At 46.4% G+C, this 27,205-nt stretch overlaps 1 protein-coding gene across 2 annotated transcripts in view; it reads left to right on the forward strand.

Moving 5' to 3' along the window:
* The window catches only part of NFATC1 (nuclear factor of activated T cells 1), a gene marked incomplete at its 5' end in the record, with an annotated part of 116,704 nt that overhangs the window by 30,140 nt on the left and 59,359 nt on the right, over positions 1–27,205 (forward strand). For both annotated transcript variants that reach the window (XM_082315113.1, XM_082315114.1), the window contains 3 exons: positions 15,677–15,879; positions 18,979–19,151; positions 21,571–21,711. In XM_082315113.1, coding sequence (XP_082171239.1) covers positions 15,677–15,879; positions 18,979–19,151; positions 21,571–21,711 — 517 coding nt within the window. The remainder of the gene's footprint in view (positions 1–15,676; positions 15,880–18,978; positions 19,152–21,570; positions 21,712–27,205) is intronic.

Raw genomic sequence — 27,205 nt, forward strand, 5'->3', positions numbered from 1 at the left:
AGGATACATTGATCAACTGGCAATTAATTGTGTCACTTATTGTTGCTTAGGTTCCTCAGCTGCAAAATCTGGATTAAGACACTTCCACTGCCTTGCAGGGGCGTTACAAGAGATTGGGTGTCACACGTGAGCATGTGGGGCTGCCAGCTGCCCAAAAATAGCATGAAAAAGGGAGCAAGTTGCAGAATCTGCGCGCTGTTCTTGCAGACCTCTTTGCAGCTTTTCAGGAGGTCCATTAAGTTTCCCCTCTTAAAAATCTGATGCACTTTGGGCATAGGTTGCAGGTTCCCCATGTGTTGTTGCTGCTTCCTTCTGATGGTTTTCAGGTGAATGCTATTAACTGGATCCTCCTTTCCCTCTGCCTTCAGTCCCTTTGATTTTGGGATCCCTTAGGATGATTGCATCTTTTGGTTCCGCCACCATTACGCCTGCCCACATCTAATGGGCCTGAAGTCCCTGTGTCTCTGAAGCTTTTACTGGACGTCTTGATCGCAAGTCAGGCGTAATGATGCCAGAGCAAAGCTTCCCGTCGCCATCCAAAATCTTCCCATTACTTTCCTCTGTCTTTGGGCAATCTGTACCTTTCTTCATGTCATTTAAGTCTGTAATTTAGACCGGTCACTGAAGTCTGCTATATTTAGCTGATTCCTGTCCCTGTGCCTGCATCAAAATAGCAGTATCAGCATATCATGGGTGTTCTGCGCAGGACATGGATGCCCATATTCGCTGCACTTAGTAAGCCGCACATTCCCGTCCCCTCGGCTCTCTGCCCGTGAAAGGACAGTGGCTAGTGTTCGGGAAGCCCGCGGCACATCGTGGCTGCATAAGTAGATAAATAGCTAGGAGGGAGTGGGTCGGAAGAGAGATCACGTTTCGTTTCTGGAGAGCTGCTCAGAGCTGAGCTGTGCGTGAAGCCCGGGCACAGCCCAGGCACAAAGGGTTGGTCCCGAGTTTTCATCCCCCTCTTAGCGTCTTCACCTGAGGCCGCGGCTTGGTTTAGCACCGCAAGGGGAGAGACCTGAGCCCAAGATGGTTGCGACATGTCAGGATTAAGAAGCTCGAGCAGGGCTTGCACAACGTTGCCTGTGCTTGCCGCGGGCCAGGACTACCGGCGCCGTGGCGCTCCTGCGTGTGCACGCAGGGACGTAACGCTTTGCCCATGAGCGCGGGGCGGAGAAGGGAGATGCGAGTGCCTGTTTTGGATGAGGCCGTTGCCAAAGCGAGCCCCGGCGAGCGGGGCGCGCGCACTGGTGGGGCGCTGGATGCGGCCGCGGGGCGAGGGGACGGGCGCCGCGTGGGTGCTGCCGGCGGCGTGGCTGGCGCAGTGGGCAGCACCGGGGCCGGCGGCGGGCCGAGCTCCCGCCGCCGCCCTCCCTCCCTGCACATCCTGGCCTGGCATGTTGTTGTTATGATTGCTATGGAAATAATTTCAATATGTTTTGTAGTTCTGAGATGCTGTCTTGCATTGTTTGGCTGGAAAGCTGCTTGACTGGTTTTAGAGGGTGGCTGTACATGCACAAACACTAGCTGATTTTTTTCTCGTGGTGGAAAGTAGGAGATTCGCAGCATGGTTTTAATTAGAATCGCTCATTTAGTCTTTCACTGCAGTGTGTTCTTTAGTTGAAAGATAATTTAATTTTCTTTGTTTTGGAAGATCTTCGTGCTTGTCTGTGTGAAATGTCTTTATTTACTGTGCCTCATTGTGCTTTGTGCATAGCTTTGGTTGTGAGGAGAGTCAAAAACAAAAACTTGCCTGGGCTGTATTATTTTCCACCTGCTGTGGCTTTTAATACAGTCTCACTGCTATATATGTACCAAGTGCCTGCATTTCTAGGAGGAAAGCACCAGAGAAAATTGGCAAAGCATGCAGGGTTAGATTTAGCTGTAAAACTCTCATTGACTTGAAGAGGAGTAGCACATCTAAAAGTTGTGAAATGCTGAAGAAGTGTAACTGGTATGGGTTTGGGTTTTCGCCTTGGAGAAGTCCACAGAAGGTAACGCTTGTTGAAAAAAGGCAAAACCCAAAAAAATCCTGCCTCTCTTTGCAGAACTCCGTATTAAGATCTTGTAACACCTCCTGTGCTATGGAGAGTATTTGATCTGGTTGAAACACAACACAGTGTGGAGCAGTCATGTTTGTATGTATAACAATATTTAGATAGTACCTGTTATCTCAGAATAAAAAAAAGCTACATAAAATATGTAAATCTCTCCCCATAGATGCAAGAATTCATAAAATGGCTTGGAATGTGCAGCTTTTTAAAAAAAATTATAGATGGCATTTATTCATCAATAATCCTTAATAATCCTGCAACAATTTTCCAAATGGCTTTCAAATTAATTTTCAACCGCTTCTCTTGCAATGATGTTGTTTTCATTATGTGGTCCTTATGTGTCATAGCTCTTATTCTGCAATGATATAATATTCCTCAATATAGACTCAAATATTGTTACTGAATATAGGTTGTAGAGTATTATTAACTACAAAATGGCATACAGTAGTAGAATTTTACACAAACTCCACCTATAGCTGCAAACATGAGCTGCCAGGGACAAACAAATTTAGACCACAACTTGCAGGCACATGTGCTAGCATCTAGGTACACAAGTAATCTCAAGCACATGTCCTGAACACATCAAAGCCTCATTTTCTAATCCCTCCCAGTTGTGAGGAAAACCTTAAAATATGTGAACTGACATAGCCCCACTGCTGGCTGCAAGAGCCCTACTTGAAATGGAGGCAGGTTGGAGAGGTGTTGCAAAGAGCAAGACAGTGCAGTGGCGATGCTGGCGCTGGGCTACGGCTCTGCAGTTCTGCTAGCGTAAATGGAGCCCCTGAAACTCTCAGCCCAAATAGATTTTTACATGGGTAGTTGCTCTAATCACAGGGCAGTGGTAACCTAGAAGCCTAGCTGTAACAGCAGATGTTTTTAGGAAAATCGTCTAATGAGTGAAAGCATTCTTCGGTTCCTGCAGTCTTGAGTAAAGTAACGTAAATAAAATAAAGAAAAATATGATCAAATTTGGCCTCTAGCCTCTCGACTCTCCAGTTATTAGTGAATGCTCTTTTCCCTTTTTGTATTAGAAAGGTTTGAATTGAGTATAAAAATGACCATTAGCAAGAGTACTGCCTTTTTAGTATAATTTTAACATGCACTCCCGTTTTGAAACAACAGCAGCGGCAAGGCCACCCAAAACGTACCTGACGCTGCTGCAGAAGTTCCCCTGTGCTCCAGAGCTGAGATGGGGAGCGCCGCTGGGACCGGGTGCGTGCAGGGGGAGCTGCTGCAGTCTTTGCATGCCAGTGAGTTGGTCCTTGCACACCTCTCCTCTGAGGGAGGGAAGGGTTTTTAGTCCCATCTCAGGCGTGGAGAGGGAGGCTGTGGGTGCAGCTGGTTAAGTATCCGTCTCCCAGCCGTGACCACCCGCTGCCCACCCTGCGTTGTGGCTGATTCTAAGTCCAGGGTACAGCAGGCCCCCAAAATCAGGGTGGAGAAGCCAAAGCACTGAAGTTAAGCTGTGGTGGAGCTGGCTTTGTTCCCTCTGGGAAAGAAAAGGGCTGCAAAGTACAACTGTTCAAGTTGATGGTCTCGTAACCCTGCTGTGAAAAGCTGTGGGCGACTGCCCAAAATGCACGATGGTGAAGTGCAAAGCGTTGTGCCTGTAGCGGGCTCTGCCACTGCGGGGGTCTTCTCACAGAAGCTCTGCTCCGTGTCGCTTTGGGCTAAGGGTTTGTGGGACACTCATGCTTTGAACTGTGGCTGGTTACAGGGGCAAGTCTACGTTTTGGGTTTATTTGGCTAACCGTAGGTGTCTGCAACTGAGCTAATTGCCTTAGTTTCTCTCTGTAATCAGGAGAAGGCTTGTCAGTATAGAGTTTAGGGAGCTATTAATTTTATTTTGATGTGAACATCTGAAGCAGCTCAGGTAAGTCACACCTTCAGCGTGCCTGTCTCATTTTGCTGGCTGCGAAGGCAGCCAAGGTGACTAGACCCTGTTGTTGTCCAGCCTCTATGTGTTAAAGTTAGGTGGCGTGAATCAGCTGGCTTTTCCCTGTTCCTTTTTGGCTTGATGTGCTGTGTATAATTATGTGTAACTGGGTCCGGCAGGCTTTAAGATCTTACCTGTTTGCCAGGACTGAAGTTTACTTCTTAGGTTAGATACCCAAGCAAGGCTTGAGTATGTTGGGGAAGAGCAATGGCTTTTAAGACTTCGGCGTTCCTGTCTCTGGCTTGGGACTTGACCCATGCCAGAGCCTCGTGTTTGAAGTCAACAGGTTGATATAGATGCTGTCTTGGTTTGGGTGTAAAAACACAGGTCCTGGTCACCAGTACTCATCGTACCTCCCTTCAGAGGAGAAAGTGTTACCCTCAGCGTCCTCCTCAAATCCCAGCTGCGCACTGACATCCTGCTACACCGACTGCAGCAAGGTGTCGTCCGTTTGCAGCAGCAGATAAGCTACTCTGTAAAGCTTTTATTGGCAAATTCTGCCATTAGTATTTGCAACATTTTATTTGGCTGTCTTACTAGCTTTAAACAGGGTTATGGTATTAGCTCGTCAGTATTTGGATGAAATTCTAGTGCAACAGCTGTTGCTAAATAATGTTACTCAATGTGACAATATTTAGAATGATTGATTGAAAATAGTCCATATATGTTGAGAAAGTTTATCTAAGAGTCTTTCATGTTTACTTTATTTACTTGCTGTTGGAGATTACAGGCCTTTCACTTCATTTTAGCCCTTGTGGCCTGTTGGGCAGAGCTGCTCGTGTTATGCTTGTCGGTCAGAGAGTCTGGTCGGTTCGTCTTTTTTTTTTTTTTTTTTTTAAACAAGTGACATCAACCAGTGGCAACACCATTGCTCTCAGACGACTCACAGCATGGAATCCAATCTGTCAGGATTTTTCACAGTTTAATCAGACTGTCTTGGAGGTCAAAACCTTGAAGCCGAGCTGTGAGATATACCTGACCTATTTTTATTGCTGTATTAAGATGCTTTCTGTGGAAGGCACGCTCTCAGATAAAACTGCAGCGTAATCGGAGCTGTAGGACCAGGTGGATCAAAGGTGGCTTGTGGAGGGAGAGTAGGACCAGAAGTGTGTAGTGACCTAGAAAAACACACTGCCCTTTTCTGCTCTGAGACAGGAGTCACAAATAGCGGGTTTATGAATCTTGTGCATGTGATGACAATACTTCTTGGGGGTTGAAACAGTGGAAGCAGAACCTGTCTTGAGGAACATACGTGTGCAGACTGCACTTTTCTGACTCTGAAGAGCAAGGGGGTTGCATTAATCTGCTATATTCCCCAAGGAACGCGGGTGTAAATTGCGCGAGGATTGGAACCAGAGGGCTGGGAAGCGCTGCGTTTTCCATAGTGAAGAAAGGGTTACCCGGCCACGTGGCATGGTTACTGGCTTTTATTTTATAAGAAGGCTGAAGCACAAATTGATTAAACATAGAGCAGGCTGGAAATATGTAAAAACTTGTTATGAAATTTTCTCTGCTCTAATCAAGTCATGTATCTGTGATGAAAGAAAAACTATCTGGCAGAGCTGGAGACGGGAACTCGGTCACCCTATGCCCAGCTTGCTACTCCTTCAGCTGCAAAGCCACCCTTGCTCTGCACTTTTATAAAATGCCTTGAAATACTTTCCTTCTTTTAATTCATTTCTACATTAAAAAAACAACAAAACGGACAGAGGTACTGTGAAATTTGGAAGCCATCGGTATTCATGTGACTTGCAGAAGCAGCAAGGAGGTTTATTTCAGACCTTCAGCCAGCCTCCCTTCCCGCTCCCTCCTTTTCCCAAACACAGAAAGCAGTCAGGGCTTGACTCATGGACTGTCTGATTATAATAAGTCCCACTTGGGACATACAGCTATATAGCATGCTAGCGCACTACGTGCTTCGTCTGCCTCTATCATTGAGTTTTCAGTTCCTGCTCTGTGCTGTGGCCTTTGACTCGGATGGCTAATTAAATAGCAAGACGTCTTACATAAGAATCCTTTTGTGTTTTCAAAGGAGTTCTTGGCAAATCAGAGAAATTGAGAATTGGAAGTGTATTTATAGTAATTTTCATGGCAACAGAACAGTAAGTCCAATATTCATATTATGAATATGGCTCAGTATTTATAGCTCTCCAAATATTTACAGAGATAAAGCCTTTAAACATAGCCCCAGCTTTCTGTCTTCAGTAGCAGTTTAAATAAATGTCATTGGGATAGGAGCTAAAATTTAGGGGGAAAGCAACCAGTTCTGGTCTAATACTGTCTCACTGGTGTCTGTGAACCCCAGAGGTATTTTGCCTGGAACTGCGTTGCCCCTGTCCCATGTGAGCCAGCGTTCTTCTTGATGTGCAGGAAAAGCACCTCAAAAGAATTGACCCTTAAGCAGATAACCCTTGGGGATAGCTGGGCATCCCGTTGCCCTCCAATTTGCAGGGGTGGGAATTCAAAGTCATGCAGTTACTGCAGCAGTGGTGAGCCACCGAGTGACGACACGGCATTCGGGCTGTGTGGGGGGGTGTCTCGGGTTTGGAGAAGTCACCGATGGATATTGGCAGTGGAGGTGTGCTGTGGTTGGGACGGGCATCGGTGAGGGCATCACGCCCGTCCCGCTTGCGCTGACGGCACCTGACGCGCGCCCAAGGATCCCGGGCCAGCCTGTGCTCACCCACAAATGGGAGCTTGCTGGATGCGAGCGATGCGTCAGCGGCATGACGAAAGGCAGATTCACAAGTATAAGCTTGCCTGGGGTATCTGCCTAAGAATATGTAATAAATTCCTGTTGCAGTGCTCCTGTGATTTTTTTTTTTTTTTTTTTTTTTTTTTTTAACTCTTACATGACTATGGGTAGGCCTGTCCAAACTGAAAGCTGTTATGGATGCTGGGAGCAAATGTTTGATTGGAAGCTGAGTAAATTGAGGGGTTGGGTGGTTTCAGGGGGTGCACTACTGCATTGGACTTCCTCCCAGACCCGGATTTTTAATCCGCGGTTTCCAGAGCCCCTCTTTCTGTCGTCAGCATACATTTACTCAAACGCAATTTGAAAGACTCCCGCGCTTCAGCTTCACGTTGCTATGGATCCTGTCCAAATGCGAACGCACACAGGCTGCTAGGGTGGAGAGCCCCAAAAGGCCACACGTGGTGGCCGTGCCGTGGGACAGGCTATCCGGGAAAAAGTTGTTCTCCCATGCGAGGGCCAGCGGCGGCCCGCCCCAGGGAAGCGCCGGGCTGTTCACGAAGAGGAAAACTTCCTCATTTAGGTGGACTGCCTGGCCTGGGTGCCACCTCCGTGCCTCCACGGGGGAACGACTCTCCCCAGCCCTGTCCTGCAAGGTGGTTTTGGAAGCTCCCACAGCTGCACAGTTAGGTGATGCCCTCTTGGAGATGGGCCGTGGTGGGGATCATGTAGGGGCAGCTAGGATTATGGAAAGGACACCTCTCCGGTCTCATGGTAGAAAATGGCACAAGAGCAGTAATGATCTCCCCGTGTCCCAGTGAATAAGGTGCTCAGGACCTACAAAATCATTCTGTTAGAAACTCCTTTTCTGATGGGCATCCCTCTTGTAAGTCTAACAATTTTAGGAGGAGTGCAAGTTGGGTTGGTTTCGAGGTACGTCTATGTTTGAGGAGGAAAATCCTTCCTAGAAATAGGGAGCAGCATCTTGCGGCTCTTTAGACAAGGAGGTTTCATGGCTGTGCCGAGAGCCAGCAGCCATGAAGGCTGTTTTTCCCTGGATAGAGACCGAAATGACTTGTGAGCCAGTGACTGAGTGTACAGCGTCTCTATTACATTAAGATTAATAATTCCTCACAGCGTATTTGCAGCTGGAAGTTTTATATAGGTCTTTATTCATCATGATGTGAACAGCTGCTCTTTTGCAGCGCTGTTGAATTAAAGTCCAAGTGGCAGTACTAGAAAGTGCCACATAAAACACACTCCTGCTGTTTTCCATTCACTCCCCCTGTCCAGCTCTCACCCTCTGCCCAGGCTTAGCCCTTTGCAGGAGCAAGCCATTTTATTTTTATTTGTGGACCAGCTCTGACTACATTTGGATCTTAAAACAGAGTTTGAGTGAATCCAAGGAAAATTAGTTTTAGAAAGGAAAAATAAATCTTGAAAGCAGCACAAAAACCTGTAGGAATTCCTATTATGTTTTTATTTGAAGTAAGTGAGGGACTAAGGTGTCGTAGCATGTATGTTAAGTTGCACAGGGCATAAATTATACACTTTTTTGGTTAACTGTGTCAGCTAAAATTCAGCAGAAGCTATCACAGCCAGAGGGTCACCTCAGCTCCTAAGGAGGTGTTTTATTTTCTGTTTTGTTTTTTTGGTTTGTTTCTTTGTTTTTTTATTCTGAAGTCTGTATGCTCTGCTGTTTTGAATAAGACGCTCCTCTTTTTTTGGCTTTCATCAGAGAACAGCGTGCAGGAGCATTCGCGTGGCCCAAGTTCAGCACCTCCATTTTGAATCCACACTGACAAGTGGTCTGGAGCTGAGCTTTGCACCTCATCCGAAAGCTGGCACCCGCTGTTGCCTGCCTGGTTGTCAGCAAAGGGAAGAGGTACCTGGTCAGGACGATGTGCCTCTCTCCGTCCTAGGTACGCTGTGGGCTGCAGCAGCCTGCGTCCTTCTGGGCCAGAGACCTAACAAGCACGTGGGGCGCGTGGGTGGTATGGCAGCGGCCGAAACACGTACACCTGCAGAGCGTGATGCTGAAGGTGCAGAGAAACGGCTGGAAAGAGACAGGGGTGCTGTGAGAGCCCGCAGCGAGGCGGGTGCCGCAGTGGTTTGTTGGTGCCCCATGAATAGGTGCTGCCGGGGCCGCTCCGTGGGGACCGTGGGGTCCCGCATCTCTCAGTTGGGGGCTGCCGGCCCTTGCCTGGAGCCCGCTCTGTAGGGCAGAGTACAGCTGCCTGCTGGTTCCCTGCCGCTGCCCTGGGGCGCGCGGTGCACCCCCGGTCTGCGGGAGGGCTGCCTGGCTTCTCCCGGGCACTTGGTATGAAGTCCCTTGGTGTGGGAGGGGAGGCTGAGCGGAGAGCCTCTGCCGTCCCCTGGCTCTGCGCACCTCAAGTGTGTTTTTTCCACAAGCCTCCCCTAGCAAAGGAATTTGGAGTCAAAAGAGGCTGGAATAGGAGGGGACTTTGCACCGAGGGCAGTCTTTTCGTATCTTTTTTTCCCCGAGCCGTAGGTTGCTGGCTCCCTGAGCCTTCAGCAGCGGGTCCCTGGGCGTTTTCAGCCCCGGGACGCGGAGGCAGGGCAGCTCGGTGGCTGCCCAGGCGAAGGCTGGGCAGGATCTCGGCAGCGCGCACAGGAATAGAGGCCCAGCTCTCCTCACCTCGCCCTCGGTGCCTTCACTTCGCCTGACAGCCGTTGCCCACGAGACCAGCTTTTCCCTCTTCCCATGTAAACCGGTGATGCAACGGCTTACGTTTCCTAGCGCTTCTACGTGGTAGCTGAAAGTAAATTCTTTTTCTTAAAAATCAGATTGATGACCCTATTTTTATGCGTGCTTGGTGCTCACAGCTGAAATCAATGCTCAAAATGTTTGTGCACTTTCTTTGTAGTTTAAACAGCTTGATCTTCAATTTGGTTTTAAAAGATCAGGGCACTGAGCACTCGCTGATGTTATTTTTTTGAGGCTGTATATTAGGTACATTTTTAAAACATGACCATTTGTTTCATTTTATCATTCATCATGTGCAGTTACTGTAACAAACAAAAGACCTGCTGCTTGAGAAAGTTAGCAATAAAGCCATTTGGTGTGTAGCTCCCAAAGCTCTGGCTTAAAGAGACAAGCAGCAATTACTTTAAAAATTTCACTGTTTTGTAGATTTTATCCTATTTGACCTTTTTGAAAGCTTTGGAATTACATTCCAAAACACTGATGGGAAAAAAAGGGAAAGAAGCCCCTTTTCCCCAGACTGAATGTTTAGTCTCACCAATGATTCTCTCCAGACTGACTCAGGGTATTCCTTGAACAGTTCTAGAAATGCAAGTGGGACAGACGGACGTGTAAGGCACTGCTGAGCATAAGCTCTGGTGGTAGGATAAGAAAATGTACATATTGTTCTTACTATTTTTAGAGGCATAAATGGGTCTATTTACTTGTTGTCTTTATTATGTACCAAACGTACAAAGAACAGGCATGCGCGTTTGTAGACGCATCACTGGTATGGATGCTACCTATGGATTTTTTTGGGCACATCATTATCATTAAAGATGCAGCCCCTAGTAGCCTGGAGAGCCTCAAGCACAAGCTGCTGACTAGTTTAGAGGGTCCCTGGTCGTGCCCCACTTTGTTATTAGTGGGAGCTCTGCCCTGAATGCATTGGGACAGGCTAAGCCCTAAATCAGGCACCACGGGCATTTAACATATTTACAGAGTCAGGGTCTGGAGGAATGCACCGCTGGAGGGTTTTTGCAGGCTTTTCCCAGAACTCCCAATAAGTACATTTAACAGCTAATATATGGTGTAGCTCCCTTTTTTCCTGACAGCGTGGGTGGGTGCAGAGGGTGTACCTGGCTGGTGTGTCCCGTCAGAACGGGACCATTCTTTCGGTGGCCTCCAGGAGCCTCTCCAGGCACAGAGGACTCCTTGTTATGACAGGTAGCTTTCTGAGCATTTCAACAGATGCTTCAGCATGCCAAAAGCATAAAGCACTTGGAAGGGAGCACGCAGAATATTTCAGCCGCGTTTCTTAAAATAAATGTCGTGGCTTAAATAATAGAAGTTTTCCTCCCAGACTCTAGAATAACCACCAGTGCTGAAATAGCGTTTGAGTTATTGGACGCGATATTTGCAAAAATTCCTCAAAATTCAGTAACTAGAGCGAGGTTTGGGGAGGGTTTGCTTTTTTCCCTAACGCTCGTGTTAAAAGCACCTCAGCTCCATCTGCTCATTGTTTTTCAAGTCTGTTTAACTCTGATTGCCAGATTTCATAGATATCCACCAGGCACACGGTTGGAATCCAGGCAGGCTCGATATGCTCACATCTGTGATAAACCTCAGGTTATCATTGCTGTAGGACTGAATCAGATAGTACCTTGCAGTCAGATGTTGGCTGCAAGGGGTGAAACAGCGCTGTTTCCCTCGTGCTTTGCTGGCTGCTGGAGGAAGACGCCTGCGATCAGCGCCACGGCGCCTGGACCCGCGAAGACCTTCAGCCCCGATGCACGGTGCACAGCGCGCCTGCCTGGGGAAAGGCTGGGATTTGCTTTGGCACCCTGTGCCAAGATGAGCAGCAACCTACTGGTGAAAATCAAGACGTGTTGGTGGGAGAGGACGTTGTGAAAGCGATGACGGAGAGGTGTAGGAATCCCAGGGAAAGCTTGGTGTGGTGGAGCTGTCGCCCAGCCGGTGCAGCCTTTCCCTCGCTCTTGCGTAAGATGATGTAAGGTGACAAAGAGCTTAACTGTGATCGGTCCTGTTCTGGTGTTAATTACCAGTGACTGCATGGCTTTTGATAGAGGAGTGTAAAACAGGCCCACAATTAAGTCCGATTTTGATCTTAGCAGCTTCAGACAATATAAATGCAAATATCATTCGAGACCAGTTCAAATATTTTTAACAGTGTTGCTCAGGAAGGAAAAGAACAGAGTCGTCACTGGTCGCTCAGAACAAGAGAATATGACCTACTTTCATTTCAAAACCAAAACCACTGACCACAGAGGTCTTATCTGCATACTTAAGTTTTGCCTGTGTTTTTCCTTTGTACTAAACCAGGCAACTGCCGTATCCTCACCTTTATTTGGGAAGGAAAACTCATTCCAAAACATTGTGCACCTGATCCTTATTTGCAGCTAAGTCCTTTTACACTTTCACAGCAGGGGAAAGTACAGCTCTTTCCACTTGGATCTACGTATTGCCAAGCAAAGCATGCTTGGTAGGAAAGGCACATCCTTTATTATGAATGTGGTAACCGAGAGCAGCCTTTGTCACCCGTACTCAGCCGCTGAGTTATTAAGAGAAGAGCTTCGGACTGAGTTACACAGAGAAAAAGATAAAAATAGGGTGTCTGACGCATGCATCCCATGCCGCACGCCAGGAAACAGAATCATTATACCACCGAGTACAGTATTCCAGAGCATGCGTGGAAAATATGCATGGGTATGAACGCGCGAGATCTTTCCTAACCAAGAAAAATACTCAGTCCCCTTTTTCCCCCTTCCCCTTTTACATCGGTCTTGTTCGCTATTCCCTTTACCTGTTGACAAATCTAACAGCCCGGAGTACCGCAGCTCTGCCTTCGCTGCCACTGCTCGCCTCCTCGTCCTGCTGAACGACGTGACAGTAATAACGCTCTCCTATATTTTGAGGGAACCACAGAATATTCTCGCTGCGCCCAGCTGAGAGTAAGCAAAATCTTGCCCGTTCTCCAGACATCTGCAGCGTGACAAAAACTCCCAAAGCTCAACGCTCTCTGTCACAGAAATTGTGTGCTGGGTGCATAATCTAAAATGAGTCATCCCCAGTATGTGCCCCTTTAAATGTTAATCCTTGCATCGTTTTCTTTTATTGTTTCTGTTGGCATACACGATTATGTGACATAACATAAAAGTAAATAATGTGATGCAATGGGTAAAACTCAAAGGGAAATACATATCCGAGATCAGATGCCTCTTACCACAGAATATGAAATAAAACTTAGAGCGAATTGAGAGTGAGGATTTTGCCTGTTTTGAGGGCAGCAAAATCAACTATATAGTGATTACACTAGTCTTTCTGGATGTTTTTGGCACTTCCCAGCTCTTGAAAACTCATGTTCATTCAGCGCTGTACTTGTCTTCAGGTGCAGAAGTAGGTGTCAGGGAGTAAGCAACTGTGGGTAATGGATCCAAAGCAAAGCCCAGCAGGGCTGTACGATAGGGGCCTTTAAAAAAACAAACATAAATTTAATTTAAAGATCGCAAGCCTTAAGAAACACTGCAAAATGTGCATCTGAGATCTTATTATTTGTTTTCCAGCATGTGAACCCTTCTTGGGGGAGGGCAGGTACACAAAGCTGAGGACTTTGGGTGTTCACTTGCCTCCTGATAGGAAACCTGTGGGAAAAGCACAAGCTGAGACTCAGCAGTAGGTTATGAGATACAGCAGCAGCCGAGTTCAGATTTAAAGATAAAGCCTGAAATAGCAGAACCCAATGGAAGACCAACATTTTTTGACCCCTTTGCCCAGATTCAGTAAAACATATGGGTACCTCGGTGTGCGATTTTGCTTTTGCTGAATTGAGGTTTAAGTTACTCACTAGTCTATTTTTACCTTTTAAGCGGCCTTGTAATTCAATATGTGTTTGTTTTAATTTTACACTCTCCATAAAAAGCACCGTCCATGATGAGTTGGAGAAGCGACCAGTGGTAATGCATAGAAATTTAGTTGGCTGGTGTGTCACACTGTTCTACTTTCCCCCCCTGCAAACCTGCGTGCCGCTCACGATCAAAAATACCCCGTGATACCCTGCGTCTCCTCCGTCACCTCAAGCTTTACCGCTGAGGCTCTGGAGATGCCGAGGCCGGGTGAGATCAGCCCGGGCCGAATCCAGGTCACTCCGCCAGCCCCGCTCGCTCGCGCCGGTGGTGGCAGCGAACAGCCAGGGCGGCGAGGCGGGGGGACGGGGCGGCGATGAGTGGGACGGTGGCTTCCCCGTGGCCGCCGGCTGTGCCCGGAGCATGCCCGCGATCGCCTGTCGACAGCTCGGGCTGCATCTCCGCCTATGGGGGCTAATACCAGAAAGCCCTCTTTGTGCAGCGTAGCGCTGACGTTGGTGTGAAGGGTCGTAGGAGGCGGGCGTGGGGCTGAACTGAGACGTGCAGCCCGTGGTGCCCTGCTGAAGGCAACGCACAGGCTTGGCTCTGCTTTTCTCTCTCCATCATTTTGTTGATACCGCAGATCTTCAAACTGCCACTGATGTGTTTTCAATTTGAAAACGCTTATATGGGCCCACACACCCTCCCCCCAGTATCATATCGCAACCCCCTGGTTCCGAGCTGCCTTTGTGTGGTGTCTCAGCAATGCAGAGCTGATAAAATACCGGAGTGCTGGAAATAAGCTTACTCCTCCTGTCCCTGCATCCTCCCAGCATCCATGCGCTTTAGATAAGGATGTAAAAATTGCTACACCGAATCGCACAAGTTAAAGTGCTTCTGTTGTCCTCTTGGCTCTTCTGACCAAAGCATGGGGTGAAAAATCTACAGTATGCCCGATGAGTGATAAAAGATGTGTCTAGGCACCACGTCCCTTCTTGCTCATGCACTGGTCACCGTGGTACCTGAAACATTGCCATTACGCGTTCCTGTTGTCGGCAGTGTGTTTGATAGCAGCGGGAAGGCTTCGTGCCGATGTTTGCACTCACCAGAATTTTGCAATGCAGAAGAAGCACAAGTGACTGGAGATCTTTGTTCTTAATAGCATTCCCACTATCAGATGGTAAAATACCCTGGAGAGATAGGTCTTATGTTATTATGAAGCCATAAATTACTTTTTGAGATTTAAGGAGAGTGAAAGCAAGCAAAATACAAATATCAACAACATTTGATAGGGGTTTCACCACTTGCTTTCAGCTTTATTTAGCTTTGGACTTGCATGCATCATAAATGAAAAATGTTGCTCCTCACCAAATTATGATCAGTGGTCTAATTTCGATCTATCAGATTTAGTGATGGTGTGGTGATAGTGGGTAACTTGTGCCCAAACCCACCTGAACCATTTGCAAACTAAACCTACAGCAAAGCAAGCAGGTTTGCTCTGCACGTCTCCTGGGACAGCCCACCTTGCCCGCGCTTCTCCCTCCTGTAGTTGCTGCATCGTCCCTTCCCTTGGGACAAGGCGTCACAGCTAACTACTGCAAGATAACTGTTTTTGTGAGACTTGTTTCCCAGCGGCAGGCGGCCGCACGAAGTGGAGGTCGGAGCTGTCCCCAGACAGCTCCACCCGTGGTCTCCTTCGCACCAGCGTGAACCCAGGGTAGCTTCTTCAGGAGATGGTGGGGATGAGGTCAGACTCTGCTCCTGCTTCGTCCCCAGCCTGTGGCAGAAATAACTCTTGTTGTCATCAGAGCGGTCACTGTAACATGGATGAGGTTCAAGTCAGGCCCAGTAGCTTCAATGAGATTTTTGTGTGATTATAACAAGAATTTGACACACGTGGTGAGCTACTACCAGTCATGTATATGTGATCTGTCTCCACGCTGTCTCAGGAGGTATTTACCAGCATAAAAATCAGTTAATGAGGGGACGTGTCCCAAGCGGCAGCCTGCTGCTGCACGAGGGATGACCCGGGAAGCTCGGGGATGGATGGGCTGCGTCCTTTCCACTTGCAAACTCCATCAGTTTTGCCACCCTCAGTACTGGGAGGGAACATTGACTTCATTGTGGTTTTTTGCTGAACGCCACAGCACACTTTATGCAAAGTTTTCTGTGGACGTAGCGGGAGTGCTCAAAAGCTCACCCCATCTAAAGTGCCTCAGGTCCTTTAGGATAATGAGACATTTTCTGAGTGCACCTTTTTATTGTACCAATATTACGTTACAGGAAAAATGGAAGGGGGGAACTTAACACATAGCACCTGTCACAAGTTCTCTCCTTGAATTAGGCTCTCCTGCTTATAAAAATTTAATTGATTCCTAGCAGTTTATGTGCATGGTGCTCAGTGGGCGTTTTCTGTTCTCTTGCCAGCTACATGGTTACTTAGAAAGCGAGCCGCTCACGCTACAGCTGTTCATTGGGACTGCAGACGACCGCCTGCTGCGACCCCATGCTTTCTACCAGGTTCATCGAATCACTGGGAAGACCGTTTCCACCACCAGCCACGAAACAATACTTTCCAACACCAAAGTCCTGGAAATTCCACTTCTGCCAGAGAACAACATGAGAGCAATGTAAGACCCAGGCACCGTATCTGACTCCTAGCAGTTTCCTCTTGGTTGCCCCACTTGATTTCTTCTGTGCTGGTTTTTTTTTTTAAATACAATTTTCCTTTTCCTATCTTTTTTTTTTTTTTAAGTTCTCTCTGTAATAGTAGGTTTTCACAACTTTGCTGGGACAAATTGCCCCTAATCAGCTTAACAACAAAATGAGCTTCACAAATATTTATGACAGCTGATTGCTTTCATTCTAGAGTTTCAGCCAATGTGCTTATTTGCCATTTAAAATAAGTATCTCAGTTACCAAGCTGTAAATATCTCCTACCTCAGCTCCTGCATTTAGTTTCTAAATATGACACCTCTTGCTCCTATACGCACTAGCACAAGGAACAGGGCCTATTAAAATTTATCTTTGGATGTCAAAGGAAACTCTTAGAGAGCATTTCCAAGTACCCTAGTGGTTTTTTGAGATGAATAAAACCACTCTTATTTCTTACATAATAAAAATCAGGCATTTGTTTAGAAGCAAAGCTTCTAGAACTAAGAAGAGGAGTAAAGGTGATAAACTTACAGATTGGAGTTACTAAACTGGGATGAGTTTAGTCCTATGCAGAAAAGCAGGCATGGATGTCTTGGGATCTCTGAATTAGTAGGAGTCTGAGTGATAATTAAGTGCCCTGTAGGTCCATTACACACAGGTAAATTTCATTATAGGATTGTATATGAAAGTTCAGATATCCCTCTGTGTATGTGACATACATGAGACCCTCCACGTTATTTAATCCCGTCCTCTCTGCCCCCCTCATTCAAATGATCCTAACCCTCATCTGAGGTGTCTGCCTTCGGAGGAATCTGTGTGTGCTTGTGTGCATGTACACCTCTCAGTGTGTGTATAAATGTGAATGTATTCATATTTATGTATAGATGCATGCACCTTTGTGTGTATGTATAGGGAGATAGAAAGATAAGTAGGTAGATAGACAGAAAGCAAGCAAGAAATCCTGGCCCCACCAAACCATATACCATGGGAAAATCCCAGGGAGCTTACTAAAAATCACAGGTTCGCTCCTTGTTATTCATACCGTTTTCCATGCCTTAGTGAAGTGAAAAACGGTATCAGACACCTGAAGTTCTTGTGCACAGAGTGGTTATTAGAAGCTGGTTTGCAGCGTCATGTACATGCCCTGGAGTGCCTCATGTAAATAGAAGAGCTAGAATGTGTTTAGATGCATTGCCAGCTGGGCTTAGGGTGATCACTCAAGACCTGAGGACCTCTGTCAGTGCATTGTGTTAAAAGTCATGACAAGCCTGCAAAATTATTGGCCCCGTTTGCTGTCGTCTTAAGCTGGCACAACTGACATTGAGGTTATTGAAATTTCACCGATTTGTACCCACACGATATTTATTTGGCCCTTTATTTATCCAGTTTGAGTCATGATTTTGGCCATCTAGGAACTTTATTACCATTTCAATCATCTCTCTCCCTAGAATAAAGGTAGTTGCGCAGTTTGGGAGCCAAGCTGAATATTTTCGTGACATGCGTGCCAGATCGTAGTAGAGCTCTCTCAAGAACCACAAACAATGCTTTGGCATATATAAGCCTTACACGTCAGTAGTCTAAAACCTCATGTAGCACTAACAATGAATTGAAATTTGGAGCCAAGGACTTTTCTCACACATACTTTGTGTATTCAGGCCTTGATTCAGTGAAACACTGAAGCTCATCTGCACATTTAAACTTTTGCACATTTAGCTGCTCCTGTTGACTTCAGATTTTAATGTCCGTGACTTTACAGGCCTGAATTTAAGTGCTTTTTCTCCTCTGAACTTTATTGGCTCTGAACTAGTTGTCACTAAGTACTTTTTGTTTATTTTACAAGTGTTGCCGCAGGAGAGACAATATTGAGAAGCGCACTGTTTCTTCCATATCTTATGGATCTTTGCACAGAATATTGACATGGGTACAAATATTTCATAATTCTTGTGGCTTCACCTGCTAATATGCGTTGTTGAGAAGCTTTAATACTTTCATTAGTTTCTTTGATCGTATCAGCAAGGGCCTTTTCGTTATTCTGAAATCCATACTTTAGAAAAAATGCAGATCAAAACCGTGCTGCCATAGTTCTTGTTTGCTTCAGAACAGAGCTTCAAAGGTCTGGAGGGGGAATTAAACTCTTGGAATGCAAAATAAAATTAAACTATGCATATTCAGTGTAATAAAATGCATGCCAGAGACCAGTACCCAGAAGAAATTGCCATGTAGGCTTTGTAGTCGTGGCCAAAGCAGAGGTATTTTTGCAGTGGGCTTTTGAGTGCGTATGTTTATGTATCTTTTGTTTTGGGAACTTCCTCTATTGAAATTTGCTTTGACAAAAATCCTGACTTGTAAACTCATCCAGGAGAAAACCAAAGTTAAAAAAAAGGAGAGAGAGGTTGGAAATAGTAATAGTTCTATCTGACAAAAAGCATGTTTTTCCCTAACGTGGAGGGAGGACTCTGAGTTTAGGTTTTTTCATGCAGGGCTTCAGCTGACCGCTCAGCTTGGGAGTATTTCCAACTCATTCAAATACAAACACATAGACAGTAGAACTGACCTCAGGGAGAGCTGTGCTCATTAATAAGCATTTTCAGGATTTTGCCCTAGAATAAAAATCATGTCAGATTTTTCTCCAAATGAGCTGTAACAACAGAAACCGTAAGTAACCCTGCGTTCTGGGTTAGTAACACTTTGTGCACTACTGTCTCATCCCATTGACTTTTCTAGTCTCGCGGTTTCTTTGGGCTTTGGTTAATCTGTAAGCGCCATCCTTACAGGGTGTGTTGGAGAGGAAGGATCTTTTAGATTTTCTTCCTCTGGGAACCGAAGTAACATCCTAAATTTGTAGCTGCTCAATAGCAGCTACTACCTGTTACTACAGATAGCCCCAACTTAGCTACTTGTGGATGCAAGTAGTAGGCTTGACAAAGTGTGCCGTGTTCAGCCTGGTCATTGGGTCATGTCTAACTCAGATTTTTAAGAAGGATGTACAGGAGAGAGGGAAGATACTGCACGCTCGTGTCTTCCCGAAGTCTGCTTGAAATGAATTGAGTTGCTGTGTGTTTCCTTTTGGATAGCATCGACTGTGCTGGGATATTAAAGCTCCGAAACTCTGACATTGAGCTGCGCAAGGGAGAGACGGACATCGGTCGGAAGAACACGCGCGTGCGGCTGGTCTTCAGGGTTCATATCCCGCAGGCCAACGGCAGGACCCTCTCCTTGCAAGTAGCCTCCAACCCCATCGAGTGCTGTAAGTAGCAACAAACATCCTTCTCTTGCTTTGCCACCCCGCATGCAGTCTTTGTCCACCAACATGCTATACATTGGTTTTGCTTTACCTGTCTAGTCGGTGAACCTTAATCTGCTTTCCAAAAGCACGTGGTTTATACTGAAGACAAAATACCCATGTTTTAGAAAAAAAACTGTAGCTTTGTGCATTGATTTGTGTAGGAAAGAACACACTTAAAACAAAAGTAGAGTGCACTTAGACTAATAGTAGACCTGGCAGTGACAAGGCTTTCTTTTTTGGTGACTCCCTGTCATACAGGTAACTGCTGTAGGAGTTTTGGAAAACAGCTATCATGTCCTATTCACTCTCTGTCTCCCCACCATAAAGCAAAAACCAGCAAACAAAACCCTAGCCCCTTTGATGCTGAGCTAGCAGTATGCTAGAGCTGACACACTGGCACAAGCTGCCTGTGGCTTCAGAAAACCTTCAGAAGCCAGGTTTCCGCACTGGGGTCTCTTTGATTGAACAGACTGCTTTTTATCAGATACACTGGGGCACCCTCCAAAGCCACCTATATCATTCTTGCTCCGTAAGCCTCGTCAGCCTCCCACACACAAAACAAAACCTGTTTGCTTCGTGTAGCTTTAACACTCCAGCACAAGTGGTGGAAACTGAATTTCAGTCTAACTCCCATTGCTCATTTGGTCGGCTGGATGGACCGAAACAGTTTTTTAAGGTTTTGTTGGATTCCACAAAGTGGATCTTTCTGATGTCGACAGGGTAGGGAGTAACTTAACATCTGGCAGGTATGTGGGGGATGAGCCCTGGGGGCGGGGAGCAGAGGGGATGGGGAGGAAGGTTTGACCATCCCTAGCCCCATGCATGCTGGAGGGTTGTGTCCACGCTTGTCCCTGCGTCATTGACAGGCTGGACTCCCACACAGCGTGTCTGGCAGGTCCTGGAGCACACCAACATTTGATCTCTTGGAGGCATGGTGCTTTTTCGGGGGTCTTTAATCAAGAGGCTGCAGGAAAGAGCATCCCTGCATTCCTCTTACAAAAGCAGTGGCATCAGTGACAGGCTTTCAGACCGGCGACAGTACTCCATCCTTTTGCCTAGGGTAGCACCGCTGCCGCTCTGGTAGTCCAAGTCTGCAAGAGAGGCAGAAGTTGTAGGAAAGGGTAGTGCTGTTAGACCAACAGTGACAGCTTCTCTCCTTCACAGTCGTTCATTTAAATAAACAAATGAGCGTTGGCAGTGGGAAGGGAGTTAACATTAAGATGAGCCTCTGTTATTTATAAAGAATAGCAGAGCCTCCCTACCGATAGCAGGTAGACTGACATAAAGCCCTGTCTTCTGTCCAGGATATGTATGAGATGAACAATTTTGTTCACCTTTGTTTCTTATTCAAGGGCAAGTTCTAGGCTAACAGGCAAAGCAAAAAATGTGAGGAGTCATGGTTTCATCCTGCTCTTGTTGAAGTTGATGGGAGCTTTTCAGTGGCTATATAGCAGGATAAGGCACAATTAAATACATCCTGAACTGGTCTGTGCAAAGGTACCAAGCTCAGGAAGCCACTAAATATGAAGCTGATTGGATTTGTATCAGTGAACTTCAGTTTTGGGGGTTGTGTAATGAGCAAAAGCATGGTACGTGCCTCCTGAAAGGAGCGGAAAACAGGAGAAAAAATAAGTGCTTGTGTTATTTCCAGTGCAGAATGTGGAATAAGCTGGTGCCAAAAGCTTCATGCATCTCTTAGTGCATGTGACACCAGGAGGAACCATGTAATCTGGATAAAATGTCACGTCATCCCTTGAAGCACAGCCATGCTTGCTCCGTGTCCCAGTTGGGGGGGATAAAATATGTGCCACAAGAATACCGGATTCTGTTTGCATGGATCCACGTGTGCTTTGGCACTCGGGTGCTGGTGGAAATACGCTCTCTAAACTGTGAACTTCTGCTGGATCGCGAGGCCCATGGCTGCTGCTGCTGCTGCAAGACAGTTTGCAGAATTGACAATACAGTGTTTGGTGATGGAAACACATTTTGGACATGGATGGTCATCTTTTCATGTGTGCCTTGTAAACACGTGGCATATGTTATAGATCACATAAGAGAAAATTATTTTAAATAAATGAATTTCAATAAAAATTGATACAGTACAGATCAAGCTGAGTTTTAAAACAGCTTGTTCTTTGTAAGCCTTTTGAATCTGTACTGCTGTGTTTGATAACCCTATTGTTTACAATCAAGGCACTTGAAAACCAACCATGTTTCCTGCAAACCTTCTGACCTTTGTTTCTGTATCAAACTCAGCTTAGCTTGTGAGGGTAATCATTAAGTTACTTACTAATGCAGTATTTACTTATTTTTGTCTGTGTGTTTGTGGTTGCCTTTTTTTTTTTTTTTTTTTTTTTTAATCTTCTGTATAACTCTCCAGCTCAGAGATCTGCCCAAGAACTGCCTCTGGTGGAGAAACAAAGTATTGACAGCTTTCCTGTTATTGGAGGGAAAAAAATGATACTGACTGGCCATAACTTTCTGCAAGACTCCAAAGTCATCTTTGTGGAGAAAGCACCAGGTATGTCTTTTCAATCTAGACTCCCGTCTGCCTTTTTACCCCTGTTTTAAAATCTCTGCCAAATGATGAAAGCGTAAATGCGGTAATGACATTTTCTTCTGCATGTAATATGTTTTCCATGTCACTGGGCAAAGCTGTGAAAGTGATCTGAGCCGTGCCTAATGCTGAGGTTGCACACTGGCAGGTGTAGTTACAGGTAGACAATAGCGACATTGAAAGTCAAAGTTGGGCATTTGTTGCTGTAGCAAACCACGGCTGCACCGGTTAGGACCTGTGAAAGGTGTTCGAAACCTCAGGTGGCATGTCCCCATAAAGCCTGCAAGGAGGTGCATCTTGCTAAACCTTTCTGTAATTTGTGGAGGAGGGATTTGCTGGTGATGTGTATGTGCACATGTGTCTCCTTCTGTGGCAGTCGAGACCGGTGGCATTTACAGTCCACTGGCTGAGGAGGACTTTCAGTGCACACCCATTCATGCGAAGGAGATAGGTCTGGTTTACCTTGAGGACTGGGGAAGGACGGCCGCCGGCTCCCCTTTGCACTGCACTGCTTCTGCAGTGCATTGGTGGTGGGACAGGTCCTCTCAGAGAAGGGTCACCAGCCAGGCTGAAGCAGGGCAAGCGGCATGGGGTGGGAGCCGGGGCTGGAGCAGGAGGTGCCTGGAGGAGCGGTGGGGCGTCTGCCGGAGCGGTGGGTCACAGGGTGACAGCGCGTAACACGCGTGAATGCCCTCGTGGGAAAAGGCGATGGGAGCAGAGCTGTGAGTCAAAGTCAGGCTCTGAAACGAGATCATTAAGAGTAGTTTTGAGTCTTGTTTTGGAAAGGGTTTCCGTGGCGCTGGCACAAGCTACGGATTCCTCAGCTGCCGGCTGAACCCCCCCTGAACTTTAAACGGTCTTGGGCACTCCGCAGGCTGCCAGCGCTGGCTTTGATGCTGCGCCTGTTTAACCCTCCGTGTCCACGAGGTTCCCGCGCCATTCCCTTGCCCACGGCCGCTGCCGGTGGCGCAGGAAGCTGGGCCGCGGGAAGGGATGGCGGGGTGAGGAGGGGAGGCTCTGGAGGCGAAGACGTCTGAGTAGGCGCAAGCTCAGCGGGCTCAGGGGAAAAGCAGAAGACTTCCCTGAAGTTCCCCAGTGGAGTCCTGGGTCAGTGAGGTTTTAAGTCACCAAAAGTGCGCGTGGGGTGGAGGTGATGCCCTGGCTGCTCGGCGAGAGCCAGTCAGCGCCATTCCTGTGGCCCCCAAGCACCACGTGTGGTCAGGCTGTGGCTGTGAGGTGAGCAGAACGCCCTTCTTGTTTCTTAAGAAAGTTAAAAAAAAAGGGAAAAAAGGTTGTATTGCAATTAAAAAAAAACGGAACTTTGCATAGCATGTGGGTAGGGAAGAACGTGACTGTCTACTTCATATTTAAACTTTGTTCACTGCACAAAAGTGGGTTAGTGTGACACGTCAGGAGCAAAGTCCTCCATCTGTCTCGTTACAGGAAGGAAACCACATTAAAAGGTGCTTTCCTTCATACTTATTTTCTCTCCTCTTCCTTTATTGAGTTAGAAAAATTTTGAAGTGTCATGTCCCAAAGGATTTTGATGGTGATGCTACTAGCCTACCAGCGGGTACCAGAGTGTGGATTTGGATGCTGTCTCCCTTAGCATTAAGTGCACCAAAAGCAGGATGTTCACTGTATAGCCTTACATTACCAAAATGCAAAACAGGGCCAGCCTTGTACTTCTTAACCAGACAGATATCTGCCTCGAGCAAAAGGAATTTGAGGCTGCACAAAGACAGCATATAGATAGAAAATAATTTATATAAGTGACATTTTTTAAACTTTGTGAGAGATGAAGGAGTGCACTGCTGCACACCGGGTGTGCTGATGAGGAAGAAAATTATCAAAAGTCCTTGCCTGTCACCCTGAAAAACTCCTGGGGTGAACTCCTTGGGTTGGCAGGATGGACCAGTGCAGGAGTGTCTCTTCTGCATGAAAGCACCACTGGAAATCCGCCTGCTCTCTTCCCCCTGGCATGGAGTGGGGGGCAACGCTGCAGGAGTCAGTCAGTGAGCTGCTATCATTGGAAGAGTAATCAAGATCATTAAGTCATTATTGAAAGATCTGATCTGAAACTGTCCTGCCTGGTTTTAGTAGTTTCACGGTAGATTTGTTGCGGCTGCAGGGCAGTACTGCCTCATGTAGGTACACTGCAGGGGCTGAGCCTTTAAAGTCAAGCGTGTTCAGCATCTCCAGGAGCTGCAATCATGTCACTAGGAATGGCACACAAAAAGCAAAGTTGCCGGCTGATCTGGGCTGAGCAGTTTCTGGGGCTTAATTGACGAGTTGTGTGCTGCACTGCCTAACAGCTTGATGCATTGGAAACAAACAAGCGTGATGCATCGTTGTCTTAGTGGCAGACTGCTCCGGCTCAATTTTTGAGCAGCGTCAGCGTATTTAACGTCAAATGAACGAGCATTATGAGCCTTCACTTTTGAAAATCAACACACGGTGTTTCTTTCCCTTTCAGCTCTTGCACGTCTGTGAAAGCAGGTCAAGAGAGGGAACACCAGCATAGTTTCTCTTTCTCTTAGAAAGCTGGTTATGAACTCTTGTGATTAGCTGGAGACATTCATTAGTTTTGCTGCTGTTACCACTTTTGGTTTTGAATTCAAAATGTTAATCACGTTCCTAGTGGGTAGCAGCCAAACGCATCTATTACAAAGTAATACATCACAGGAATCATTGCACTCATAAGGAGAACGTATCTTTTATGTAAAATTTAAATATACTACATGAGCTCATATCTTCAGTCCTCACTGGGGCAGAGTCCCCAAGCCGGGAGGCAGTTTCCAGGAGCTCGTCTAATTCATGCTAGTCTGCATGCTTAATTGTTTAACGCAAAGAGTTTGAGAACACTTTTTTGTTTGCCTTTCCCCCCCCCCCTTCTGTCTGAATAATTTCTTTAAGCCTGCCTAGTGCATTGTGGTCCGCTGAATGTTTTTCCAAGCATGAGTCCCAAGCTCTCCGTCTTCAGGGCTAGCCCTCAGCTGTTGTAGTCTCTGGAGGAATGGCATTATCCTGGCCTCCTTTCGTGGGGAGTCTGTCTGAGCAGTGACTCATACAAGAGGGAATCCCTGAAGAATGATCAAATCAATCCTTCAGCTGGGGAGGCAGCGGCTTGGCGCTTTCAGCTTAACCCCTTACTGGCTCCTTTTCAGCCAAGAAAGCCTATGAAACAGAGCAAAACATCCTTTGCAGCCCTGCGACTCTGTGTCTCACGGAGGAGGAAGGAGGCAGCCGAGGGCTGAAGGCAAGGCGCACTGAGAGGACCATGGGAGGAGCGCTGGGAGGACCTCCTCTGAAAGGAGGACCCCTCACGGTGTGGTCCAGCGCTCAGGCGGAAGGCATCCCTTTGGATAAATAATGAGTCTGTTCAGAAGTGGACTAAAATTTGCTCAAGCCTTTTACAGTACTGTAAAAAGTTCTCGTGTGTTGAAATGAGTCCTTATTTTACGGGATTTTGGTCAATGTTTTATTGCTTGCACATCAGACCGTATTTTCCAGTGATGAACGATGGTATAAAACGACCATCCAAGAAACCTAGTGGTAGTAAAAATGTGAATGCTGAATGTGCTCTGAGAGGTTCACGCTTTTAATTCAGAATTTCTCTAGACTGGGGAGCCCCACGATGCCTTTGTCTCTTACAAATTACGCTAATAATTGTTTTTCTTATCTTTTTTCACTTTCTCTTTTCTCTTTCTCTTCATGAGAAAGTCATGCTTTTCTCTTCCTGAGTTTCAAAAGGGTCTTGTGAGTCTGCATGTCATGGTTCTTGGGTGCTAGGTTTAGGGCGTCCAATACCAATCTGTTTTTCATCAGAAGAATTAGTACTTTCTAAAATATAAAAAAAGTCTGCAACTTCTTACCGGCAAGGGCCCTTGATGTCTGTATGCCTGTATTCGCTGTGGAGGCAAGGCGTGCGTTTTAATTACAACAGCGGATGAAATGAAGTTGATGTTTGTTAGCTGTGGGAGGAGGTGTTTGGCTAGGAGGGACAAAATGTCTCTTGTCTAACACATGCATCTGCAAGAGCATGGATTGTGATCTGGAATTGTAATGAAAAGACGGTGATTTATTTACATATCTTTTTAAAACTTTTTATTTGATTTCTAGATTATAAATATACCAGGCCACAAAAATCTTGAGGGAAGTTGAGAAAATGCAGAGGTGTTTGGAGAGTATGTTTTAAGGACTATATATCTGTCAGCTACCTTTTTTGGTAACAACTTCTGCAAACACTGTGTATTTGTTTTCAAAGCTAGTTTTTTGAAGGTAATGTTGAGTTAGTTAACAGAAATGACCAGACTGCTGGCTCCTGGTATATCAGATTATGATTAGCGATCTATAAAACTGAGTGCAGTGGAAAAATCCTAGTTTCTCTTCACTCAGTTCACAACGTGTTTCCTGTAACTGATGAGTGAAAGCCCACCGATGAGACACAAAGCCAATATCCCAAGCACCAAAGCGCAGGAAAGTTATGGGTATGTCTTCCTGGCATGCTCTAGGACGTTGTAAAGTTGCCCAAGATATTTTGGGATTTAGAAAGAGTCTGGCACTAAGATCTGAAAGAGTTAATCTACCCCGAAAATCACTCTGTCCTGGTTTCAGCTGAGATAGAGTTAATTTTCGTCTTGGTAGCCGGTATGGGGGCTGTGTTTTGGGTTTAGGATGAGAACAATGTCGATGATACACTGATGCTTTGGTTCTTGCTAAGTAGTGCTAAGCTGTCTCTGAATAGGTGCTAAGTGGCGCTCACAGTGGTAAAGGACTTTTCAGCTTCCCCTGCTCTGCCGGGGGCACAAGAAGCTGGGAGGGGGCACAGCCAGGACAGCTGACCCAGACTGGCCAAGGGGCTATGCCATACCATATGACGTCATGCTCAGTATATAAGCTGGGGGAAGAAGAAGGAAGGGGGGGGACATGGGGCATGATGGCGTTTGTCCTCCCAAGTAACCATTACGCGTGATGGAGCCCTGCTTTCCTGGGGATGGCTGAACACCTGCCTGCCGATGGGAAGCAGTGAATGAATTCCTTGTTCTGTTTTGTTTGCGTGCACAGTTTTTGCTTTGCCTATTTAACTGTTCTAATTTATTTTACTTCAATTATTAAACTGTTCTTATCTCAACCCACGAGTTTTCTCCCTTTTACCCTTCTGATTCTCTCCCCCATCCCACCGGGGGGGAGTGAGCGAGCGGCTGCGTGGTGCTGAGTTGCTGGCTGGGGTTAAACCACGACACACTCCTTGCTCAAAAATTGCTCCTTGCTCCTGTAGCTAGAATGGTTTTGGCACTGGAACTAGCTCAAGTATTTCTGGACTTCACAGATTTGGCCAAGTCTAGACATACCTAAGAGATCAGGTTAAACTGACCGAAATCTTCATTATTAGCAAGTTGTGATCTATGGGAAGAAATGGATATTTAGTGTATTATTATTAATTATCATTCGGTTG

Source organism: Platalea leucorodia, assembly GCF_965183815.1.
Source record: "Platalea leucorodia genome assembly, chromosome: 1".
In the NCBI taxonomy this organism is placed as follows: domain Eukaryota; kingdom Metazoa; phylum Chordata; class Aves; order Pelecaniformes; family Threskiornithidae; genus Platalea; species Platalea leucorodia.